The sequence below is a fragment of the Limulus polyphemus genome, unplaced genomic scaffold (assembly GCF_000517525.1).
Source record: "Limulus polyphemus unplaced genomic scaffold, Limulus_polyphemus-2.1.2 Scaffold509, whole genome shotgun sequence".
Taxonomy (NCBI): domain Eukaryota; kingdom Metazoa; phylum Arthropoda; class Merostomata; order Xiphosura; family Limulidae; genus Limulus; species Limulus polyphemus.
The window spans coordinates 264,906-285,370 of record NW_013666119.1 but is presented as its reverse complement, the minus strand read 5'-3'; the positions used below and the strand labels follow the sequence as shown (position 1 = coordinate 285,370).

The 20,465-nt window shown below is 33.0% G+C and overlaps 1 protein-coding gene across 2 annotated transcripts in view; it reads left to right on the top strand.

Moving 5' to 3' along the window:
* LOC106458753 overlaps positions 1–19,520 on the top strand; it is a 29,635-nt gene extending 10,115 nt beyond the window's left edge. Inside the window, exons 1-4 of one of the 2 annotated variants that reach the window (XM_013918294.2) lie at positions 11,536–11,689; positions 14,407–14,480; positions 16,877–16,911; positions 18,941–19,520. In XM_013918294.2, coding sequence (XP_013773748.1) covers positions 14,441–14,480; positions 16,877–16,911; positions 18,941–19,213 — 348 coding nt within the window. In that variant the 5' untranslated portion in view covers positions 11,536–11,689; positions 14,407–14,440 and the 3' untranslated portion in view covers positions 19,214–19,520. Of the gene's footprint in view, positions 1–11,535; positions 11,690–14,406; positions 14,481–16,876; positions 16,912–18,940 lie in introns of those variants that run through there. The other variant, XM_022385064.1, reaches the window with a different exon arrangement.
* Positions 19,521–20,465: the final 945 nt, after the last annotated feature.

Genomic DNA, 20,465 nt, shown 5'->3' with positions numbered 1-20,465 from the left:
TACGGAGACTAAGCCACCTCAGACAGAGCAGAACAATTCTCTTGCATCCAAATATTTACCAGAAGAATGGTGGAGCTGCCTATAGATCAGGATATCCATACCCTCCTGCCATTCATCAAAAGCCCACTAGTAACCAAACCACTTCTACAAACAACAATATCCACGGTAAATATGGAGAGATGGGGAATTTCATGGCTTTAGAATCCCCTACTACGATGCTCCATTAAAGGATGTCTGATCAACAATAGGAGATAGAATTAGTTGGACTGTTACATTCCCAAACCACAGAAGATCTTCCCACAGTTAAAGTCAGCTTAAGGGGTAGCAAGTGCCTGGGAGCAGGGAGTCCATTAGCATGCAACCAGCAACACTACCACTACCTATTACAGTGACAGTTAAGAATACTGTGAGGAATGAGCAAAGTCAGCCAGCTAAGAAAACCTCATTATCTGTTGTGACAACATAAACGTCGCTGCTAAGGACCTTCAAGATGAATGATAGAGCTTCCTCCACTTCACAGATATGAAATGAAGAGCTCCCACCTACGTAGAAACTGAACCAATGCTATCCAAAATGCCATGAGAGTCGACCCAATAGCAGTCGATGGTGGCATTCCTAACAACACCAGTGGGTAAGTGTAAATAATGTATATTCTCATTTCATTGAGTAAATTATTAAGTGATGTATATTTTATTAAAGATTGTTTTATATTATATATGCATGTGTGTGTGTGTGTGTATTGCTGCATTTTGGGGTTAATTTTAGTATTCTCCAGTTTAATCATAATTATTAAAGGGTTTATTTTGTATTTTGTCAGTTATGTTTTGTGGATGGTTCTTTTTTCCATGGATTTTCTGTATTTTCGAAAGACTTATGCACTGCATCTAAATTGTCCTTTTTTGTTAAAAGATCCAGTTAAAATGTAAGTTTCACTGTTAAAAGGTTTATATTGTAATGTACCGTTGTACTGTGCATTCAAATTTGATTTTATATTTTGTTGTATTTTAAAGAGATCAATTATTTTATTGTGTTGTAAATATTCACTACTTTTATTGAGATAGATTTTTGTATCAAGGGAACTGTATTAGTATGTATGTATTGTCGTATTAACTTGTATTTAATTAAATATTGTTTTGTAGCTTTTAAGTTCTTCTGTTTTCTATGCCAATGTATCTGTATTTAGTAGGTTTTGGTGTTGTTTACTGGATGTTTAAGATGGGGATGAGAATATAATGGTTTCTATTCAACACATTTTTGTTTTTAACTTGTTACTGAAAGATCATTAAAAATAAATGTCATTGTTAAAGGATATTTTAATTCTGAGCTGATACCATGTTAAAGTTTTTTCTTGACTATATAGCTATTATTGTTGTTAGAGGATGTTCCACTATTTAATTTATATTTGTTTTGTTGGGGTTTTCTATGTTAAAATGTATTCTGTTAATGTGTAAGTATTTACTGATAAAGGGTATATTTTCAAATTATGTATTATACAGTGTTAAATTTTCTTTTTATTCTGTAATGGGTTTTTCTGTATTTAAAGTTTACAGTCATACAATGCATTAATTGTTTAGGGTATTTGTTATTTCATTTTTGTATCTTTGTTAAAGGGTTGTGATATCTGTGTGTCATGTATTTTTGAAAATAACACAGGTGTACATACTTCTTAGCCAGCAGATTTTAAAGTTTATTAGATTTAAAATTCAAGTTAATTTTCAGCTTGTGACAAGCCTGAAGAAATAAAGTGTGGTATTTAAATATATCATGTGTTTCTGTTTTCTTGTTGTTTTAAATGTTTATTCTGAATGTGTTCCTTGTTCTGAATATGTATTGGTTTTATATCACACATCGTTGACAAAGCTGTCAGGTTGATTTTGTTTCTATTGTTCTCGAAAGTAGGTAATATATATTACTGGCTAGGGAGAACATTGCTCAATACCACACGTGTAAGGATGTCGACATGGCTGTTCAGATGATATATAAAGGTTACAGTCACTTCTATGTTGTAATGAGAATGACCATAACATGGTTAGCACATGTTGTTCTGGGTAAATGAAGGGCTTCTTGTGTGTTAGGGAATGTTGCATCTAGTGAGACTGTCTAAAACATCACGTGGGGAGAATGTTTTGCTCAACGATATCCTGTAATTCAAAGAACAGAAAGTATCCAGGCAGAACAATAGTCCAGCATGTCTAAACAACTAAACGGGTACAAATACTATCCTGTATCATTATTCTAACTAAAATCGACTCAGTTAAGTAAGAGTTTTAGCATAACCCATCGACGATGATTAAACGGATATCCTATTATTTAACGAATACTATCCGTTAACTAATGACAATTCAGTTCACCTTGATATTCCACAGGGCAGGTGCATTGTCTGGGATATATTCAGTAAGAGCTGATCTATAAATGAGCAAGAGGAGAAAACGTTACTGAAGAGCTTGGTTTAATAGCCGGATACTATTCGACATCTCACACCTCAAAGTACAAATATCTAATCTGTAAGACTTACTTTACAAACCAGAAATCAATATCACCAATGTCAATGATGTTAGTAGACTAACAATTATGGTATTAAAGTGAAAGAGGATGCCAGAATATTTGACAAAATGGCATACAGTTCTAACGATTTTGATGGTTTCGCCTTACTCAATTGGGAGAAATTTCTCAAGCCTAAGAATTTAAACATACCTACAGAACACGGTACCACAGTCACGTTTGAGTTATATGTTTCTTTAGCACACCTGCTAAGAAATGGCTGACTTACTTGACCTTCATACTATTCATGCCACACTTTTGAAACATTCAAAACCAGTTAGGAATTAAGATAGTAAGTTTATCATTGTTCACTGATAACATCAACAATTTTTATGCTAGACTGACAAGATAATAAAGCTTCTCTCTAACGTTTGCAGTTGCGAAGTTATACCAAAGCTTTTGACATGGCAAGTATTTTGAACAAATATATATATTTACTTACCTTTAACAGCACTTGCTATTCTGTGTGTTTGTTTAAAATTTCCTTTTCAGTAAGTTGGCGTGTTGGAATTTTACGTATAGGTATTATTTAGCATTGAGCAGAGATACCACTGGTACAGGCTCTGCCATTTGGTACTACTTGTTTCTGAACTTAATGCATTCTTAGTTAAGCACATATTTAATGCTGATATTCCTGGCCGTATTCGGGAGTTTTCAACTAAAAAAAACAGTTACTTGACAGAGATCAAACAGTAAAAATTAGGTTCCTTTAAGTTTCCTATAAAAAAAGTCATTTCACTATGATCGGTAGATGTTTCTTTCTTTACCCTCCACTTTCAAATAAAGATAAGCTCCTTGGTAATGTTGAATTAATTTTTATTATTTCAAATAAAATGTTTTCTGGTTTCTTATATTATGGGTTTTGTGTTTTACTTTAGTAATATTTCATTTGTGTATTTTATTGCTTATACCACCATTTTTCTTCCTATTTTTAAAATTCATATGGTTGCCTACCATAATCTGCATATGTAATCATATTACATGTGAATAATAATTTATTAAGCATATTGTCTCCAGATGGGCCAAAGGTACGTTTATGGACTTACAAACGCCAAAATTTGGGGTTCGTGTCTCCGCGATGGACAGATCGCACCTAGCCCATGTTTAACTTTGTGCTAAAAATACACAAACAAACTGAGCATTTTAAAGGATTCACATAAACTTCAATGAAAATAATTTAAGCATTTTTTTTGGTATGCTGACTAGGCCCTCGTCTAGTAACGGGTTTGAGCATATTCCGAGGATATAATACGATGGGGTATGTGGCGTTAAAGTATAACCCAAATATGTGTAACCAGACTGAGATCCATAGAAGTTGCTATAATATTCTTTGAATCAGTTTCAGACAATACGCAAGGGATGGACTTGTATTATAGGAATAGCCTCTATTCATTAGAATGAAAAAGCAAAGTTGTGTACGTTAACAGAAACAACGTTCAGGCACGTTCTGTATGTTATTCACCTATCAAAAAAATTAAATGACCCAATCTCTGCCACGAAAACGTTACTAATATTTTTACTCCACCTCTAGCGGCTTCCATTGTCTAAACAACAGTACGGTCAAGTGTCTCACGGACGTTTCTTCTTGCCTCAACTCTACCATCAGTACAGAGAAAAGTGAAACGCGACTCATCAGATTACACCACACGTTTCCTGCCATTCACTGTCTACAAACTGCGTTCCAAGCAACATGTCGTGTTTTTCTGTTTGCATCTGAGAAAAGCGGTTTTGGGGCTGATTTTTGTCTGCCGTGTGACATTCTTTGTAACGCCAATTGAATAGTATGGTTGAAGATAGTTGAGACGTGGCCATTAACTCAAGGAGTTGATCAGTAGGGACATAGTCTAACGTGTGTTATAATATTCAACAGTCTTTTCGTCAGTCAATCGCCAGTGATAAATGGCCACAGTTTATCTTGATGGGAGAAGTATTCCCATTCAATTTTTACTGTTGATAGACGCTGATGGTAGATATTTTTTAACACCTGTACAAAGTAACAACTTTAATAACGACGCTCATGATAAACGTACAGTCTTTTTTTAAACCACTGTATAATTAATTACATCTCTTCACATGTAAAGCTCAAGCACTCATCTAACACTTTGATTATCTGCAAATAAATTACGAGTGTGCATGAGTTTTTCTTATAAAGTGGCCAGTCAGTACTTGTTATTGTTTTATTAACCAATTAATATGAGTTTACATTTTAAAGCCTTTCCCTGATTTTATTTTTATTTTTTGAGAATTATTTATTTGCTCTAATTCTAGTTTTGGATGCGGTGCTTCTGTGCAACCTTTCTATATTTCAAAGGTGCTTCTCTATCTGAAACTAACATTCACACATTAAGTTGTACGAAAATGTAAAATATATGTCATCCCAACAGCTAAGCTATATATAGCTTAAGAAGTTATGCCAATTTTCAAATCAATATATATAGAATGAAAAAAAAAAACTTCACAGATTTTTTATCTAAACTAAAAATAAGCAGGTTTTTATATAAAATAATAATAATAATGCTTTTGGGTAAGTCGTTTTAACCCAGTCAATACATTTCATGTGTACTTTTACAAGTATAGGGGCATTTATCTTTCAAATGAACATTGCATTCAATGAGAAAATAAAACCTATAACACATTGCATTTTGATAACTGATAACTAGTATAATATTCTATTCTATTGGTGAAAGGTCTCGTAAATTAAAAGTCGTGAATATAGTGTTGAAAGTTGTTTGTTTTTATTTCGCACAAAACTACACAAAAGCAATCTGCGTTAACAGTCCCTAATTTTGAAGTGAGGGACTAGAGGGAGGACATTCAGTCAACACCACCCGCCGCTTACACTTGTGTTACATTTGTCAGAACGAATAGTAGGATTTGACAGACACGCTTATAACGCATCTATGTCCACAAAGTATAGAACATGATTTTTTGTGCTGTAACGGGACACGAACCAAGGAACCTCAGATCCAAAGTCCGACACAGTAACCACTGAGTCGTGTTCGGCCCTAGTGTTCAACAACTAAGTTCCTTTATCAAGAATGAGAATAAACATTCTATCGTTTTGAAGTTATTGGAAAAAATTAATATTATTAATGATACAATATTTGGAATTCGTTTGTAGGTGATGCCAAATAAAGATTTCGAATTCATTCCATCCGAATATTCAAGTAAACATAGCTAAAATACTTTTATAGAAGCAAACCTTAAAACATCAGAGGCATCTTGTAATAATACGGATTCATAGTAAATAATGAATGAACGATCCTCTCGCTCAACATTATTTAATAAAACTTAAGCTACATGTCGTTTGCTCTGAAGTTGAAACTATTTTTCATTCTCCTTTGAATTTACTAGACAACATTTAATTAAAATAAAAATAATATTGGTCTCACATCTGTTTTATTTTTTCTAAACGTTACGTTCGAGTTTAAACTATGGCCCACATGTACTGTAAAAATAAAAGTTTTCTGAAGAAATGAAAACGGAGATTAAGCGAAATTCAAACTGATGATTTTACTCACTGAATAAACACTTTAGCCCCTTCAGCTACCGCATCTTTAACGCCTACATCCTCAGTTATAAGGTTTGACAAAAGAAATAGGACATTTTTTTATTTTGGCACAAAAGAAATACACTGAAAATATAAAGCTTTAGTATTGACTCTGACAGATTGTTGATATCGTATCTTCTCCTAAGTTGCATAGATTAAAGTGTTCCACTTTCTTTGTTTCAAATATTACTTTACTTTTCATGCAACGATTCAGCAGTTCCATAGATGAAACTGTCCAAATCGCTCTGCATATAAGTTTACTTGTAACAATCAGTACACTACTTAAGAGTTCCACTTTCTCTGTTTCAAATATTACTTTACTTTTCATGCAACGATTCAGCAGTTCCATAGATGAAACTGTCCAAATCGCTCTGCATATAAGTTTACTTATAACAATCAGTACACTACTTAAGAAGTGGATTTTAGATTGTCTTTATCAAAAACTTTTGATCACAAGTATAATGGCTACAAATTAAAACATATGAATTAAAAAATAGCCCTGCATAACGAATAGAAATACAAAATATGTCATAGAGACATACACTAGTAAAGGTAAAACCTTTAATGGGATGTATTGAATAATTACTATTAATAATATTTTCAACCATTTCGTTGATAGTTTTTAACGAAGCCGTTTATATTTATTTTGAAACCTTTAATGGTTCATATCTTTAAAATTTATCTTCGTTTCATTTATAGAAAGTGTGGATCTAGTCTTCCTGTTTCTTCTCTGGGTAAATCCATGTTTTAAAGAAAATAATTGATTTAGGATATAGTAGGCGTTCCTTTTTCTTTGAATAACATATCTTCAAATGATTTTAAAACTATATTTCCTCACTTCGTCATTAATGCTTTAAAAAAGCGTTTTAGCATAACCTACATCATTGGTTGTTTTATATGTATCTTTAAAGAAACTATGTGTCAAATATGAATTATTCTACGACACACATGGGTACAATATTTCTTTTTGTCGAGATTAATCAAATATGAATCTTGTTTGTTTGTTTTTTCAAGTAACATAAAATATTAGGATCATCATATGACAGAAATATGCTAATTGTTCTAAGATTACACCCTGTAATATCAAAAACTGTAATCGACGTCTTCAACTGCGATAAGTATTTCAATCATACTGTAATGACCTGTATGGACCATAAATGTAACCCTGTAATATCAAAAACTGTAATCGACGTCTTCAACTGCGATAAGTATTTCAATCATACTGTAATGACCTGTATGGACCATAAATGTAACCCTGTAATATCAAAAACTGTAATCGACGTCTTCAACTGCGATAAGTGTTTCAATCATACTGTAATGACCTGTATGGACCATAAATGTACGACTTTATTTATGAACTTGTTTATTTATGTGTTATTCTTCTGCTTTTAAAGAGAAAACTGTCGTCTAAAATACTAATAATACCTCTGCCTAATATTTAATTACACATTTGTATGGAACGCGTGGGCCCTTCGTCTTTATATTTTGTACCCAGGGGCCGGGCTTACATGGGAGCAAGCGGTACAACCACATCTGGCCCCACGCTTTTACAGGTCTCGCGATGAACAAATAATTACTGAATTTAAATGTTATATTTTCTTGCTTTGTCCTTGACTGTTTTCATTCTGTACTGTTGGTTATAGTTACCATTGTTATTGTGTAAAGAATTAAGTTTAATATTATACAAGCCAAAATCAAGATAGTGCCAACGTTTGTTTATTAACATAAAACTAATAACTGGCGCATGATCAGTTGTCACAACCAACGTGTTCTAGTTTTTGTAGACTTTGTACAGTTTGCTTTTCGATCCTCAGGTAGTCATGAGAGAAAGCCTGTTTAAAATGTTTTCCCGATCTTTAGCTTTTCTTTACAAAGCGTCATTACACGTGAAACAGGCCCAATAGAACTTCAGTTGTTCTGAGTCAGGAAACATTATTCTGAAATCATGAGGTGTTTGTTGATATTTTATCATAATTTTCACCAGGCTTTTGTGTGAGTCCCTTGAAAATTATATTGAATTAGATTTTGAAACATTACATACTATGAAAATTTTTATTTTGATACTTTTTTTCCAATTCAAACCTTATGTGATTGGCAGATTAGTCATGACCACAAAATTGCACATTGATTTCGCTGTTTTTAGCCCCGAATTTTTAAATGTACACAAGGCTCCGCACCTAGCTAAGGCAGCCTTTGACTGTATTCAACTTTGTTCTTGTTTTCTCTACGGAAACATGTGGATTATTGTGCACAACACACTACGCGCTTTGTTAAAATCTTGGCTAGAAGTAACAGAAATATTCTGCGGATTATCTTCATCTAATTTTGAACTGATAGATTAGAAAGGGCTACCAATGTTATCGTCCCTTAGTTTGAACTGATAGACTAGAAAGGGCTACCAATGTTATCGTCCCTTAGTTTGAACTGATAGAAGGGCTATCAGCGTTATCCTCACCTAGTTCTGAACTGATAGACAAGAAAGGGCTACCAGCGTTATCCTCACATAGTGTTGAGCTGATAAACTAGAACGGACTACCAGCATTATCCTCATCTAGTTTTGAACTGATAATCTAGAAAGGGCTACCATTGTTATCCTCACCTAGTTTTGAACTGATAGACTAGAAAGGGCTACCAGTGTTGTTCTCACCTAGTTTTGAACTGAAAGACTAGAACGGGCTACCAGTGTTATTCTCTAGTTTCGAGCTGATAGACTAGAAAAACTAGGTGAGGATAACGCTGATAGCCCTTTCTAGTCTTTCAGTTCAGAACAAGGTGAGGATAACGCTGATAGCCCGAGCTGATAGACTAGAAGGAAGGCAACTAGTCAGCAGCACTCATCGACAGCGAGTACAAATCCATATTTGAAAGAAGATAATTTATTTAGGATATATCAGGCGTTAATATTTTTGGAATAACATATCTTCAAACGACTTTAAAACTCAATTTCCTCACTCATTATCGCGGAGCGCAATTTTGCGGTAACTGGACGCAAACATCAAATTTGCAGACAGGTATGCTAACCACTAGGTCTACTTTCTATTTTAAAGCATTAGCATATGCGAAGTTATTAAATACATTATGGTGTTAAACGAATAAAAATGTAGTTGTCGTCTTCTACAATGGCTTCATCTCTTCTATACTATCACTATTTTCTGAACAACCGTGATCTTGATACTCTAAACATAACTTTCTCTTTTTTCTTTTCTTTTTTCAACCAACTTATACCAAGAGATCTTAAGCTGGGTCAAACATCAGACGCTCACCGTGACTGTTAGCATAACAACTTGTTCTTTTCTACACGAACAGATAAAGGCCACTTGCCCTAAAAACTCTTTATACACATTGTTGTTTCCTACAAGTTAAGTATGATATCTTTCTCATGAAATAACCTGACCCCATTTTTTGTAGCTGTATTCAGACAATAAACTTCCATTACTTTTGTTAAGTACAATGGTCATATGTATAGTTTGCATGGTTTTCGGACATCATTCGTTCTTAATTCATTTTGACTACCGTCGTTATACAAGTTTTTGTTGTTAACTTAACGTCACTATTATCAACAGTTCGCAATCCACTTTTAGAGAGCAGCATTTTGATTCAATTGTTAGATTTACAGATATAAAAGTAGAGAATGAAAAAGATAGAGGAATTTAACTCGATAAATTCAATAAGCGACATATGTGATAAGCGCAAACCCAAGATTAACAATGAGCGTATATACATTCGTATTTAAGTGTATAAAAGAACAAGAATGAGATCACAAAATATTGTTATCCGACACGAAAAAAATTTATTAACAGAGATATTAATTTAATAAAAATTATAAAGATGTATAATAGGGCTAAAGAAGTTTTAATGGAAATTAGGAAGGTTCTATATTGTTCCAAGTATTTATTGAAACGTGGATCTATATTTTCTACTTATTATATTATAAGGACAGGGTTTCACAAAAACCTTAATTCTTGCATGTCTTATGCCTAGTGTAAGCTTATATTTACATCTGTTAAAAGGGAATTATATTATTCTCTCGAGTGTCGTGTGTTATGGTATTTTCATCACTCCTCAACATACTATATAAAAGCACAGAAAGCTATTTTACGTTTACACAATATAAACTAAAGAAGTTCATGATGATTATACATACGAAAAACTTGCTCATGAGGATGAGTAATGTTTCATAAGTTTAGAACCAAGACGAAACCGCAATGTGACACGAGAAAACGAAAATGTTTTGAAAACCAACCTTTTACATTTTTAAATAATTTAATGAAATCTTTATATTATTATTTGTTGTTTCATGCAGAAAAATACTATTAGGAATAACAGCGTTTTTTTTTTATCTGATGAATTTGTTCAGATTTTACAGCTAGCACTGCAATATTATTCTTAATGAATATGTATTTTTTAATGTTTTTCTTCGATATTGAAAGAAGTATTTCACAAGCAGATTGTTTGTTTGCATAAAATTCTGTGAATGGTTGTTTCTTTAATGTACATAATACTTTAATAATTATGTGTGATTTTATTTAGGCAAATTTTAACTGCAGTTTTTTTTTCTTTTAACCTAAGTTCTAATAATCTGTATGAAGCAAATTGGAAAAAAATATTAAAGCCTTTACTCAATTTTATTCATGCCAAACTTCCCCAATTTGTACCAAAGTAAGCAAAATATTCAACACGCGGAACTGTTCAGTATATAATGTGTATTTTCACCTAAATAATAATAGATCAGTAAAAAAATTTTTTTCAGTATATTATAATATTTTTGACAATAATTGTTATGAACTCTTCTCAGGCTTAATGTATTTCCTAATTGATAGTAACAAATACATATACATATATGTACTAACAAATTAGATGGTTGATTTGTTGTTGTTAAGTACAAAGCTACATAATGGGCTATCTGTACTTTGCCCACCACGGGTATCGAAACTCGCTGCTAGTTTCGTAAGCCTGCAGACTCGCCGCTGAGAAACTTATGTATTTGAAATCTTTGCAACAAAATGTTTACATATGACTTATTACTTCTTTGTACGTTTCCTTATATATAAAAACCGGTTCCAGAGCCAGCTCTCCTACAGTGGCGACACATCTCAGGGCTATGTATCAGTGGCAGTATCACTTGTTCTGTGAAATCCCTGAACAACAAGAAAATGTGCAACGCTTTTCTTCACGGCATATATAACCATACGTAACATAAGTAGAGATTGCTTGCGACTTTCACTTTACCTGCGTTTTAGGTTAAGCAATATGGGGCGTGACTATTCACGTGAAGAAGAGGCAATCTTCTTTTACCAGTTCACAATGCTGGTCTGGTTGCTCAGATCGTCATAAGCCTCACGAACTAACGACCGCGTTTTAGCGCCTTCAGGCGGATGGTGTGTGCTTTACTCAAGAAACTGACGTAAAAGTTCGCATGAGGCGATTGGTTGAACAGCGGGTTGGGCATCAATTTTTAGTTGTATACATAATAGTAAGGAGGAGGGGGAAACTGGTATAAAACAAGATGCGATGTCCGATCTTGAATCACATTGTTGGACCCTTTGAGAGAAGTGAGTTGAATTGAAGGGATACTACCACATTCTCAAGGTATTTCAGGTGAGGCTTTATCTCCAGTACAAAACTAACAAGACAGGATCGCTCTTTATAGTTTTATAGCTACTGATGTATAGTAGTAGTGCTTTTGTAACCCACTATAATTCAGAATTAATGGATATTGCTACGAAATACCCTGTTATAAGTTATTATACGAACAATTGAATATTACGCAAGTAAAAGATGAATCAAGGAGGATAAACATTCACTTTTACATTCTCCAGAAAAAATATTGTTAGCTAAATACAGATATTTATTAATTCGTATTAAGTATGTCTAGAGAACATTATAATGTAGCTTCTAGACCACTTTGAACAGCATTACGTGAAGAAAATTATGTTCAAAAGAAAAGGTATTATTTGTTTTTTTAATCAAGCATTCCTTCTTTCAGAAATCAAACTGGTTTCTAACAAGATCTCAACTGAAAAATATATTCCGTATTCTTAACTTTCAGCTCAACTTAATGTGTAGAGGACGTTGCTGTTTATGCTAAGAACATATTAACAGGCTTTATATTTTAAAATAAAAACCTTCGGTGTTTCCTCGACTGCCCCCCCCCGACCGGTTCAGCAGTAAGTCTAAAGGCTTATAGTGCTAAAACTCTGATTTCGATACTCGCGGTGGGCACAGCACGGGTAGCCTATTGTGTAGCTTTGCGCTTAAACAAACAAACCAAACATTTCTACGGTCATTTTGATGTGAAGAGGTATGATGTTTTATAGGCCTTTTATTTTAAAGTAAAAATTCTTGGTGTTTTCTCGATCATTTTGATGTGAAATGATATAATGTTTTATATGCCATTTATTTTTAAATGATAACCCTTGGTGTTGTTTCAGATATTTTGATGTCTAGAAATACAATGTTTCTTGACGACTAGATATCTGTCAAAAATTATTCTCACAAAAAAAATTGCCATAAGCTCAGCTCAACTATTTAATTAACACCTTCAAGTAGCAAGCACCGAATGGTGTGACACACTGAACCTGAGTGTTGCAACCCTCTGGTAGGAAGGAGCTATCCTACTGTCTTAATGGTTCGCGGTCAGTTCTCTGAAACGATAAATCACTTTTGTCGTTAATTTTTGTATTTACTTTAAAACATGTATATAATTTCACTCAAATAATAACAGCTATGTGTACAGGCTGATTTAATAAAAAAAAACAAAAAAACGTGTCTTAGTTTTCCAGTTCTTACCTGACTGGCTTTAGATTCGAGCTTAAGAGTGGCACTAATAAATGTTTTGAAGCCTCACAACCCAGATCTAATACAGCACTTAGTGCCAAGAGGTCGGTTGTTACCCTTTAGAAATTCAACTGCAAGTCTAGATATAACTGATAAAAGACAAAAAGAATAGGTTTCAACCAAGAGAATGAGGGGGAAATACTTCATTTTTATGATACTTCCCCCCCCCCGTATTCATTCTGTTTATATTTTTATATTGACCAATTTCATAGATCAATCTCCACGTTATAAAGCATAAAGTATATCTGTTTAGAAAAACAATAATTACTAATTTTTATTGGTATTTTTATAATGATCCTTATATCGTTAATGATAATAATTATAAAATTTAATTTTCCCAATCTAATGATGTATTTTAAAATGTTTCCTTGGGATTTTAAAATCAGTTACAAAAACACAAATCTATGTAACCATTAAAATCTGTTATAACTTATTTTTCTTTGTTTATATAGTTTTTTAATTTTATTTTTTGCTAATGTGCCATAAGAAAATCGTTCAATAAAACATAAAATGTCCGTGTCATTTTAGAGTAAGTTAAACTATACACATTTTGAAATTATTCATCCTAAAAAAGGCACTATGTGAATTTATTGTTTTCTTCTTTTTTAATTGTGTTGTAGGTTTGGTATAGAAAATTTAAATAAACAAAGGTAAAAAGAAAATAACGAATTACTTAGATAACACAAAATTTTTTAACCAATTCATTGTAATGATTGAATATGTAACAGTTTCACCTAGTATACTTGAGAATGTATCTTCCATTCGTAAGCTAAATTTCTTACTTTCTGTGACATTAATCTGTCTTGTTAGGGTATGTTAATTTGAAGAAAGACTTGAATTTTCGGCTTTAAGCTTACAGTGTAAACAACCGTGGTCAAAGCTGATCGGTTCAACAAATGCTTTTGTACTGGATATAATGTGTGTCCAAAAATTTCAATCTATAACAATTAAATAAAACCAAGTATGTTCAACAAGCGTAATAAGCCTAGTCGCGAGAAGCTTGTACGAACGATAAGTCAAAGGGGAAGAAATGTTATCACTCTATTTCACGTAGAATAAAAAAAAACTAATTTCAGCTACTAAAACTCGTAAATCTTCCAGTCAGTTGATGTCATCTGACTCCAAAATTCCTGAAATGTCAAAGTACGTCTTTCTATAATACGTGAAATACTTTTTGTAACTGCAAAAACTTTTACGTTATAATTTAACTAGATAGGTCTTGATTGTCCTGGCTACATCCAACACTTCGACCCATTTACTCGCTGGTCCTAACTCCCTGGTATGTCGGCTCCCACGACATCAGGCTACTAGCAGCCATGCTGTGTTAGGTATTCCGACACGATGTACTTGTATGCATCCGCTTCTACTGCTCTTAAGCAGGTTTTGCTGAAAATGGGTCAGGCGTGATTTGGTTGGCAGATAATACAACCTATTGTAACAGTCCTAATATCTCATCATGTTGTTTTCGTTTTTTAAAGCATCAGGACCGGAGTCCAGTAGCTGAAGTTGGACATGTGGCGCCACGTAGCGTTCATTGGTTTGTGCTTTGCAGGTAAAGTGTACTATAATCTTGTTAAGAATAATATAATAAATGTGAGTTATAACAAAAACATTTTAGGGAGGTGACGAAATTTTTATGTTCCAGTGAAAAAAGTTTTACAATATAAACCAAAAATTTTGAAAATTGCTAAATGCGTGAAAGGTGTGGATTTTTAAAAGTTACATGACCCATCATCACTGTCAGAAATCTGTTTAACTTTGTTTCAAAAGGAAAATCTATCAGATATGTCTAACTAGTCACTAAATCTCTAGAGAACTATAAAGTAAATGTGTTGTAGTTGTTGTTTTAAATTCTAATTGTTCAATATTTTTCCTTTCCGAACAGTTAATTAGCAAATTATTAAATTGTTATATGAATGCAATAACACTTTATAGAACTCTCACACTTGTTATAATTATGTCATAGTTTTTACTAAGAACGTAAGGTATGGTTTTGACACTAATACCATGATGGTAAAGGAGTAAGAAATCACACCTTTAAGATTGTAAAACGAACAAAACATATTTCCCAAAAATATATAAACAATGTAATTGTACATCTTATTATGTCTATCTCCTGTATTAGTACATCACTTCTCTATCTCCTGTATTAGTACATCACTTCTCTATCTCCTGTATTAGTAATTCACGTCCTTACCTCCTGTATTTGTAACTTACTTCACTATCTCCTATATTTGGACTTCACGTCCCTATCTCCTGTATTTGTACTTGACCTTCCTATCCACTATATTAGTACTTCACACCCTATCTCCTGTATTAATACATCACTTCTCTATCTCCTGCATAAGTATTTCACGTCCTTACCTCCTGTATTTGTAACTTACTTCCCTATCACCTGTATTGTTCTTCACGTCCCTATTAACTGTATTTGCACTTCACGTTCTTATCCTATCTCCTTGTGTATTTTATGTCCCTATCCCCTGTATTAGTATTTCTCGTTCCTGTTTCCTATGTTAGTAATCATGCCCCTATCTCCTGTAGTTGTACTTCACGTCCCTATCTCCTATATTAGTACTTCACATCTCTATCTCTTGCATTTGTATATCACGTCCCTATCAACTGTATTTATACTTCACAGTTTTATCTCCTTTATTAGTACTTCACGTCCCTATCAACTGTATTAGTACTTCACGTCCCTATCAACTGTATTTGTACTTCACGTCCCTATCAACTATATTTGTACTTCACCTTCCTATCTTCTGTGTGATTGCTTCACGTCCCCATCTCCTGTATTTGTACTTCACCTTCCCATCTATTGTATTAGTACTGTACTTCCCTAAAGAGTCATTTCTTAGAGTCATTTAATTAACTCTTTAACACTCAAACAAACTCTATATACTTATTGTGGATTTCTAGTGACTCATGAAGGACAATATCCAATGAACCTGTCTAACAAGATCATTATCCAGTTTATCACCCCTAATTTGTTGTTTTGGTGGAACTATTAAAGCATGTAATTAACGTCGTTGTTGTTTACTTGAGAGGTAGGGTGTACATATAAGCTGTTGAAGGTTCACATGTAAACTGTCGAGTATTTGTATTTTATTCAGTAAAAAATAATTCTTTGTTTAAAGTTTAGCTATCTTAGTTTCGCAAAATTTGTTAAAAGCCTTTAATACAATATTTTCCACCATGAGATCTCATTCATATAAGGCCTATTTTTTATATGATTGGTGAATATTTCGCATGTTTCATTTAGTTGTTGAAAGTATTCACGAAATAACAATATCGTAAACCACAATGTAATGACTCTATAATTATTCCGAGCCTAAACAAAACGGAACAGTTAATTATCTATAAAACTATTTCAATGACGTATCTCATAAATACTGAGGTAATATTGCTATGGGATATGTGATTATATCACTATATACATTTTAATCCGCTAGAGTTACTAATCATTTTCGCGGAGAACTTTGTTGTCTCTCTTAATATATTCGCCCGCCAGTGGTGGGCAGAGCACAGATAGCCCATTGAGTAGCTTTGTACTTAATTACAAACAAACCACTAATATATTCAGTTATTATTATTTCAGAATAAGTAGAGTGAATTATTGAAGCTATCGAATAGCAACATAGTTTGTATTCACGCTTAGATACTTTATCAGTTTGTGAAGTAATTAGAAAATTATAAAAACTAAATATTAAAATTTGATTTGTGCCAGTTGGAAAATGTTTAGTTTCTAACTAAGTTGGAGTGCATTTACATTCAAAACTCATTTACCGTGAATTTTCAGTGAAATAATTTTCCAAACCTAGAATAACATGGCTTATCATGTTGAGCAATAACGGAGGATAAAATGACGAATTGTGCATGGTTTAATTTTCTTATAGAACCTGTTGTACTCTACCATTTTCTTTCTAATTCTCTTTTCCTTTTACTTTTCAGTCATTGCGGCTGTCTACAGTAAAGCTTTACATCGAGTAAGTAGACGTTTTGACCTTTTAATCTAACAAATACTTTAAGTTTTAATAAAAAGAATTCGCACGTCTATAAAGTTGCGTGAATAAGTAAATAAAGCGTTCTTACTTGATAGCACCTAACACATGCATTAAGAGTTTTGTCTTGATATCAAAAAAGGGCAACATCTTTACTCCAACAGAAGATATCTGACGTAACCTGAATAGACACTCAAAATAAGAGTTGCCATGTGTCTGTATGAGACCATTTGTATGTCAGTTAGATGTTATGGCTTTTCACTCTAACATGGCCTCAATTTTAAGTTAATGTTTCCAAAAATATAGCTGTAAGCCAACCCATCAAAATCTCTGAGAGATGCTTGAAAAATACACCAGTTCTGCGTGGTATCACATTCCGTAAAAAAAAAAAAATGCGTTCTGGTATTTTGTTTGAGTGAAAAGGGATAGTAATGTATACCCACATATTTTCAAGTTGCTTTGCTTAGAATATTATTATTATTGAGCAATTGGAGTACTGTAGTCAGTTAATCGTGACTTTTATAGCAGGTGAAAAGAATGTATAACGGCTATTGTCAAGCTATAGTCACTAGTTTCTCGGCGGGAAAGAGGTAAATTTACAGAATTACGATGCTAAAATCCGGGGTTCGATTCCTCGCGGTTAACACAGCAGCTAGCCCAATGTGGCTTTGTTATAAAACAAACAGACACACAACTATAGCCACGTATGTCTATTTACCATTCGAAAAATCCTTATTGTAAACAAAAAAAAAAAGAGGAAACAGTGACATGGTAAATAATTTAACTTCCATGAATGTATTAAGCTAAGTTTAATGCGAAGTGTTTTATCTGTGAATTTTTTATGTCATAAATAAAATGCAATTGAGTAATATCTACACACAAGATTACTATGAACTGAAATGCAAACGTTCAGTAATAAAGTAAATAAAAAGTAGGTAATTATTTGGTGACCTGGAATCTTTCTGTACCAGTCCTTAGAAATAATGTATAGTTATTTAAAAAAAAAACTAATGAAAACAAATATTTTTTAATTGCTACTCTTGGTTATGGAATATTTAAGTAAATATATAAATGTATATACCCTTATTGTCATTGAAATATATGAAATTATACTTCCGGTGTTCATTATTAGAAACCAAGAGACTAACTCGACATTCGTGAGCAGCAGTACACCAGAAAGATGATTAGGTTTGACATACAAACGAATAGATTGGAACGAGGTGTTTATTGCCAATCTATGTGTGAATAATCACACATCTTTACGTAGCTAGAACAGTTTCTGAAAGAGGTTTCTTTCAGGTATTTATCCACTCCTATTTATTTACCTATCGCCTCGGGAAGGTGCAAAAACAAAAAGATCTTAGATTATGTCAACTCTTGTTAAACATTTCTATCCTGAAGCCCTACTTCTAGAGTATAGGCATGATATTCCAATTGCAAAAAAAATATGAGAATAACAAAGACAAAACACCATTTCTGATGAAGAAAAAAAAAGGCAAGACGAAATTTCGTTTATATTCAATATATTTGGAACTCGAACAAATTCCTGTAACAAAGAGGGCGGGCGAGGTCCAGTGATTAATGTGCCAGGATTGTGAATCCAAGGATTCATGGTCCGTTCTGTATTTTTTGGGTCGTTAGTGCGCTAGAAGAGTAACAGTCAAATCTCACTAGTCATTCAAACAAGAGTAGCCCAAGAATTGACGATGAGTGCTGTTGACTAACTGCTTTCTCTCTAGCCTATAGTTCAAAACTTGTGTAGTTGTGCGCAGAAATTCTAAAACTAATAAACCCGTCACAAATCATCATAAATATTACTCTTGTCGTAAAATAGTCCCCCGGGGGGGATGATTTTGTTGCATAATCTTTGCTGATATAGCTTAATTAAGTTCCTTGAGTACATCACTCAATTATTGATACCGTTCAGCTGTAACGATTTAGAAACATCAGTTACGTATGCTTACGAAAACAAAACCAAAACCAATAATGAGTAAGATCACCTTTTTTCACCCAGGTTAAACGATGGGAGGAGTTTCCAGATGTGGAGTTTACCTTTGATTGTAATACTCGGGCAGTTGGGTTCTACGCTGATCTGGAATTCGACTGCAAGATCTTTCACATGTGTGATGCTTACGGCCGCAGGGTGCCGTATATATGTCCCAACGAGACAATGTTCAATCAGGAGTTCAGGATATGCGACTGGAGCTACAGTGTAAACTGCGCCGATGCCCCCAACTGGTATTATCTGAATGAACTTACGTATGCAACTGACCCACCTCGGCCATAGGAACAACATTAGAAGATTAGAATGGACTATCCGCACACTGAAACATTCTATTTGTGCACATTAATTGAATCAGACATTCTCTACAATAAGCATTACTCCGTGTATATGTGAGTGTCCTTGGTTCAAAATGTTTTCTTTCTATCCACAGCTGACCTCTTTGGTAAGCTATCAGGCTTAAGGTTGCGGTTTCAAGGCCTGTTCTTAATATGTATATTTCACCTTTATAGATGCTATCTGTAGTTTCCACGTCCTTTACTGCCTCTTCATTCATTCTCCATATAACTTTTATTCTGTATTTGTGTGTGTGTGTTTGAATTACGGAAACTTTATGTCTTATATTTAAGTTGAAAATATAATTTTGAAGTATAAAGCGATGAGATTTATTTTAAAACAAAAAATTATAATATTTGTCTTCTGTTAATTTTGTGATTATTTACACTTACTTCAAAATTAATAGCATAATACATAGATGAGCAAAAAATTATGTTCACTAAAAGTCGATTCTAGTTTTCTCATAACACTTATATATTTTTGCACATTTAGTTATTGTGTCTATTATACTTTTTGTATACGGTTCTAATGTAATAAATTTGGTTGAAGCTAATCAAGGTTTGTTTGTTGTGTGAAATATTTATTTACAATAAGTTTAATAAACCAAAATAAAATAGTTTTGTTTCAAGGACAATATAATAATTAATATAAAAAGTGAGGTTTGTGACGTAGAACCATACTTAATGTGATTAATGGCATACACAACTGATAACCTGCGTTAATGCTATGAATATTCTAAATAACTTATTGTACTTTCTGTAGCGAAATAATTACTTTAACAAGTCAATTTTAATAATTTTGACAGTCATAAATTTAAGATTTTACAAGTTTTTTTCGTAGTGTATCACTAACATGGAACGCCCATGAACAAGTACAAACGCAAATTCTTTCAAATTTGTCACATAATAAATTAATGAAATCCAGTTATCAATAACTTCTGTTAAAAAAAAAATTATATAGAGTAGAACAACTATTAAGCACATAACTAATGTAGCTAACTATATAACGTAGGTCATACAACAAAAACTTTTATTAGTTAGAATGCATTGATTCATCAGTTGGGTACCCTCATTATTATAGATATTTTCGGCCATAATCCCAGTAATATCACATTGGGTTAGACCAGCTTAGGAAATTTAGGTTAGTCTTAACTCCTTATAAAAGAAAAACTATATGTAAAAATAAATACAAAGTAATAAAC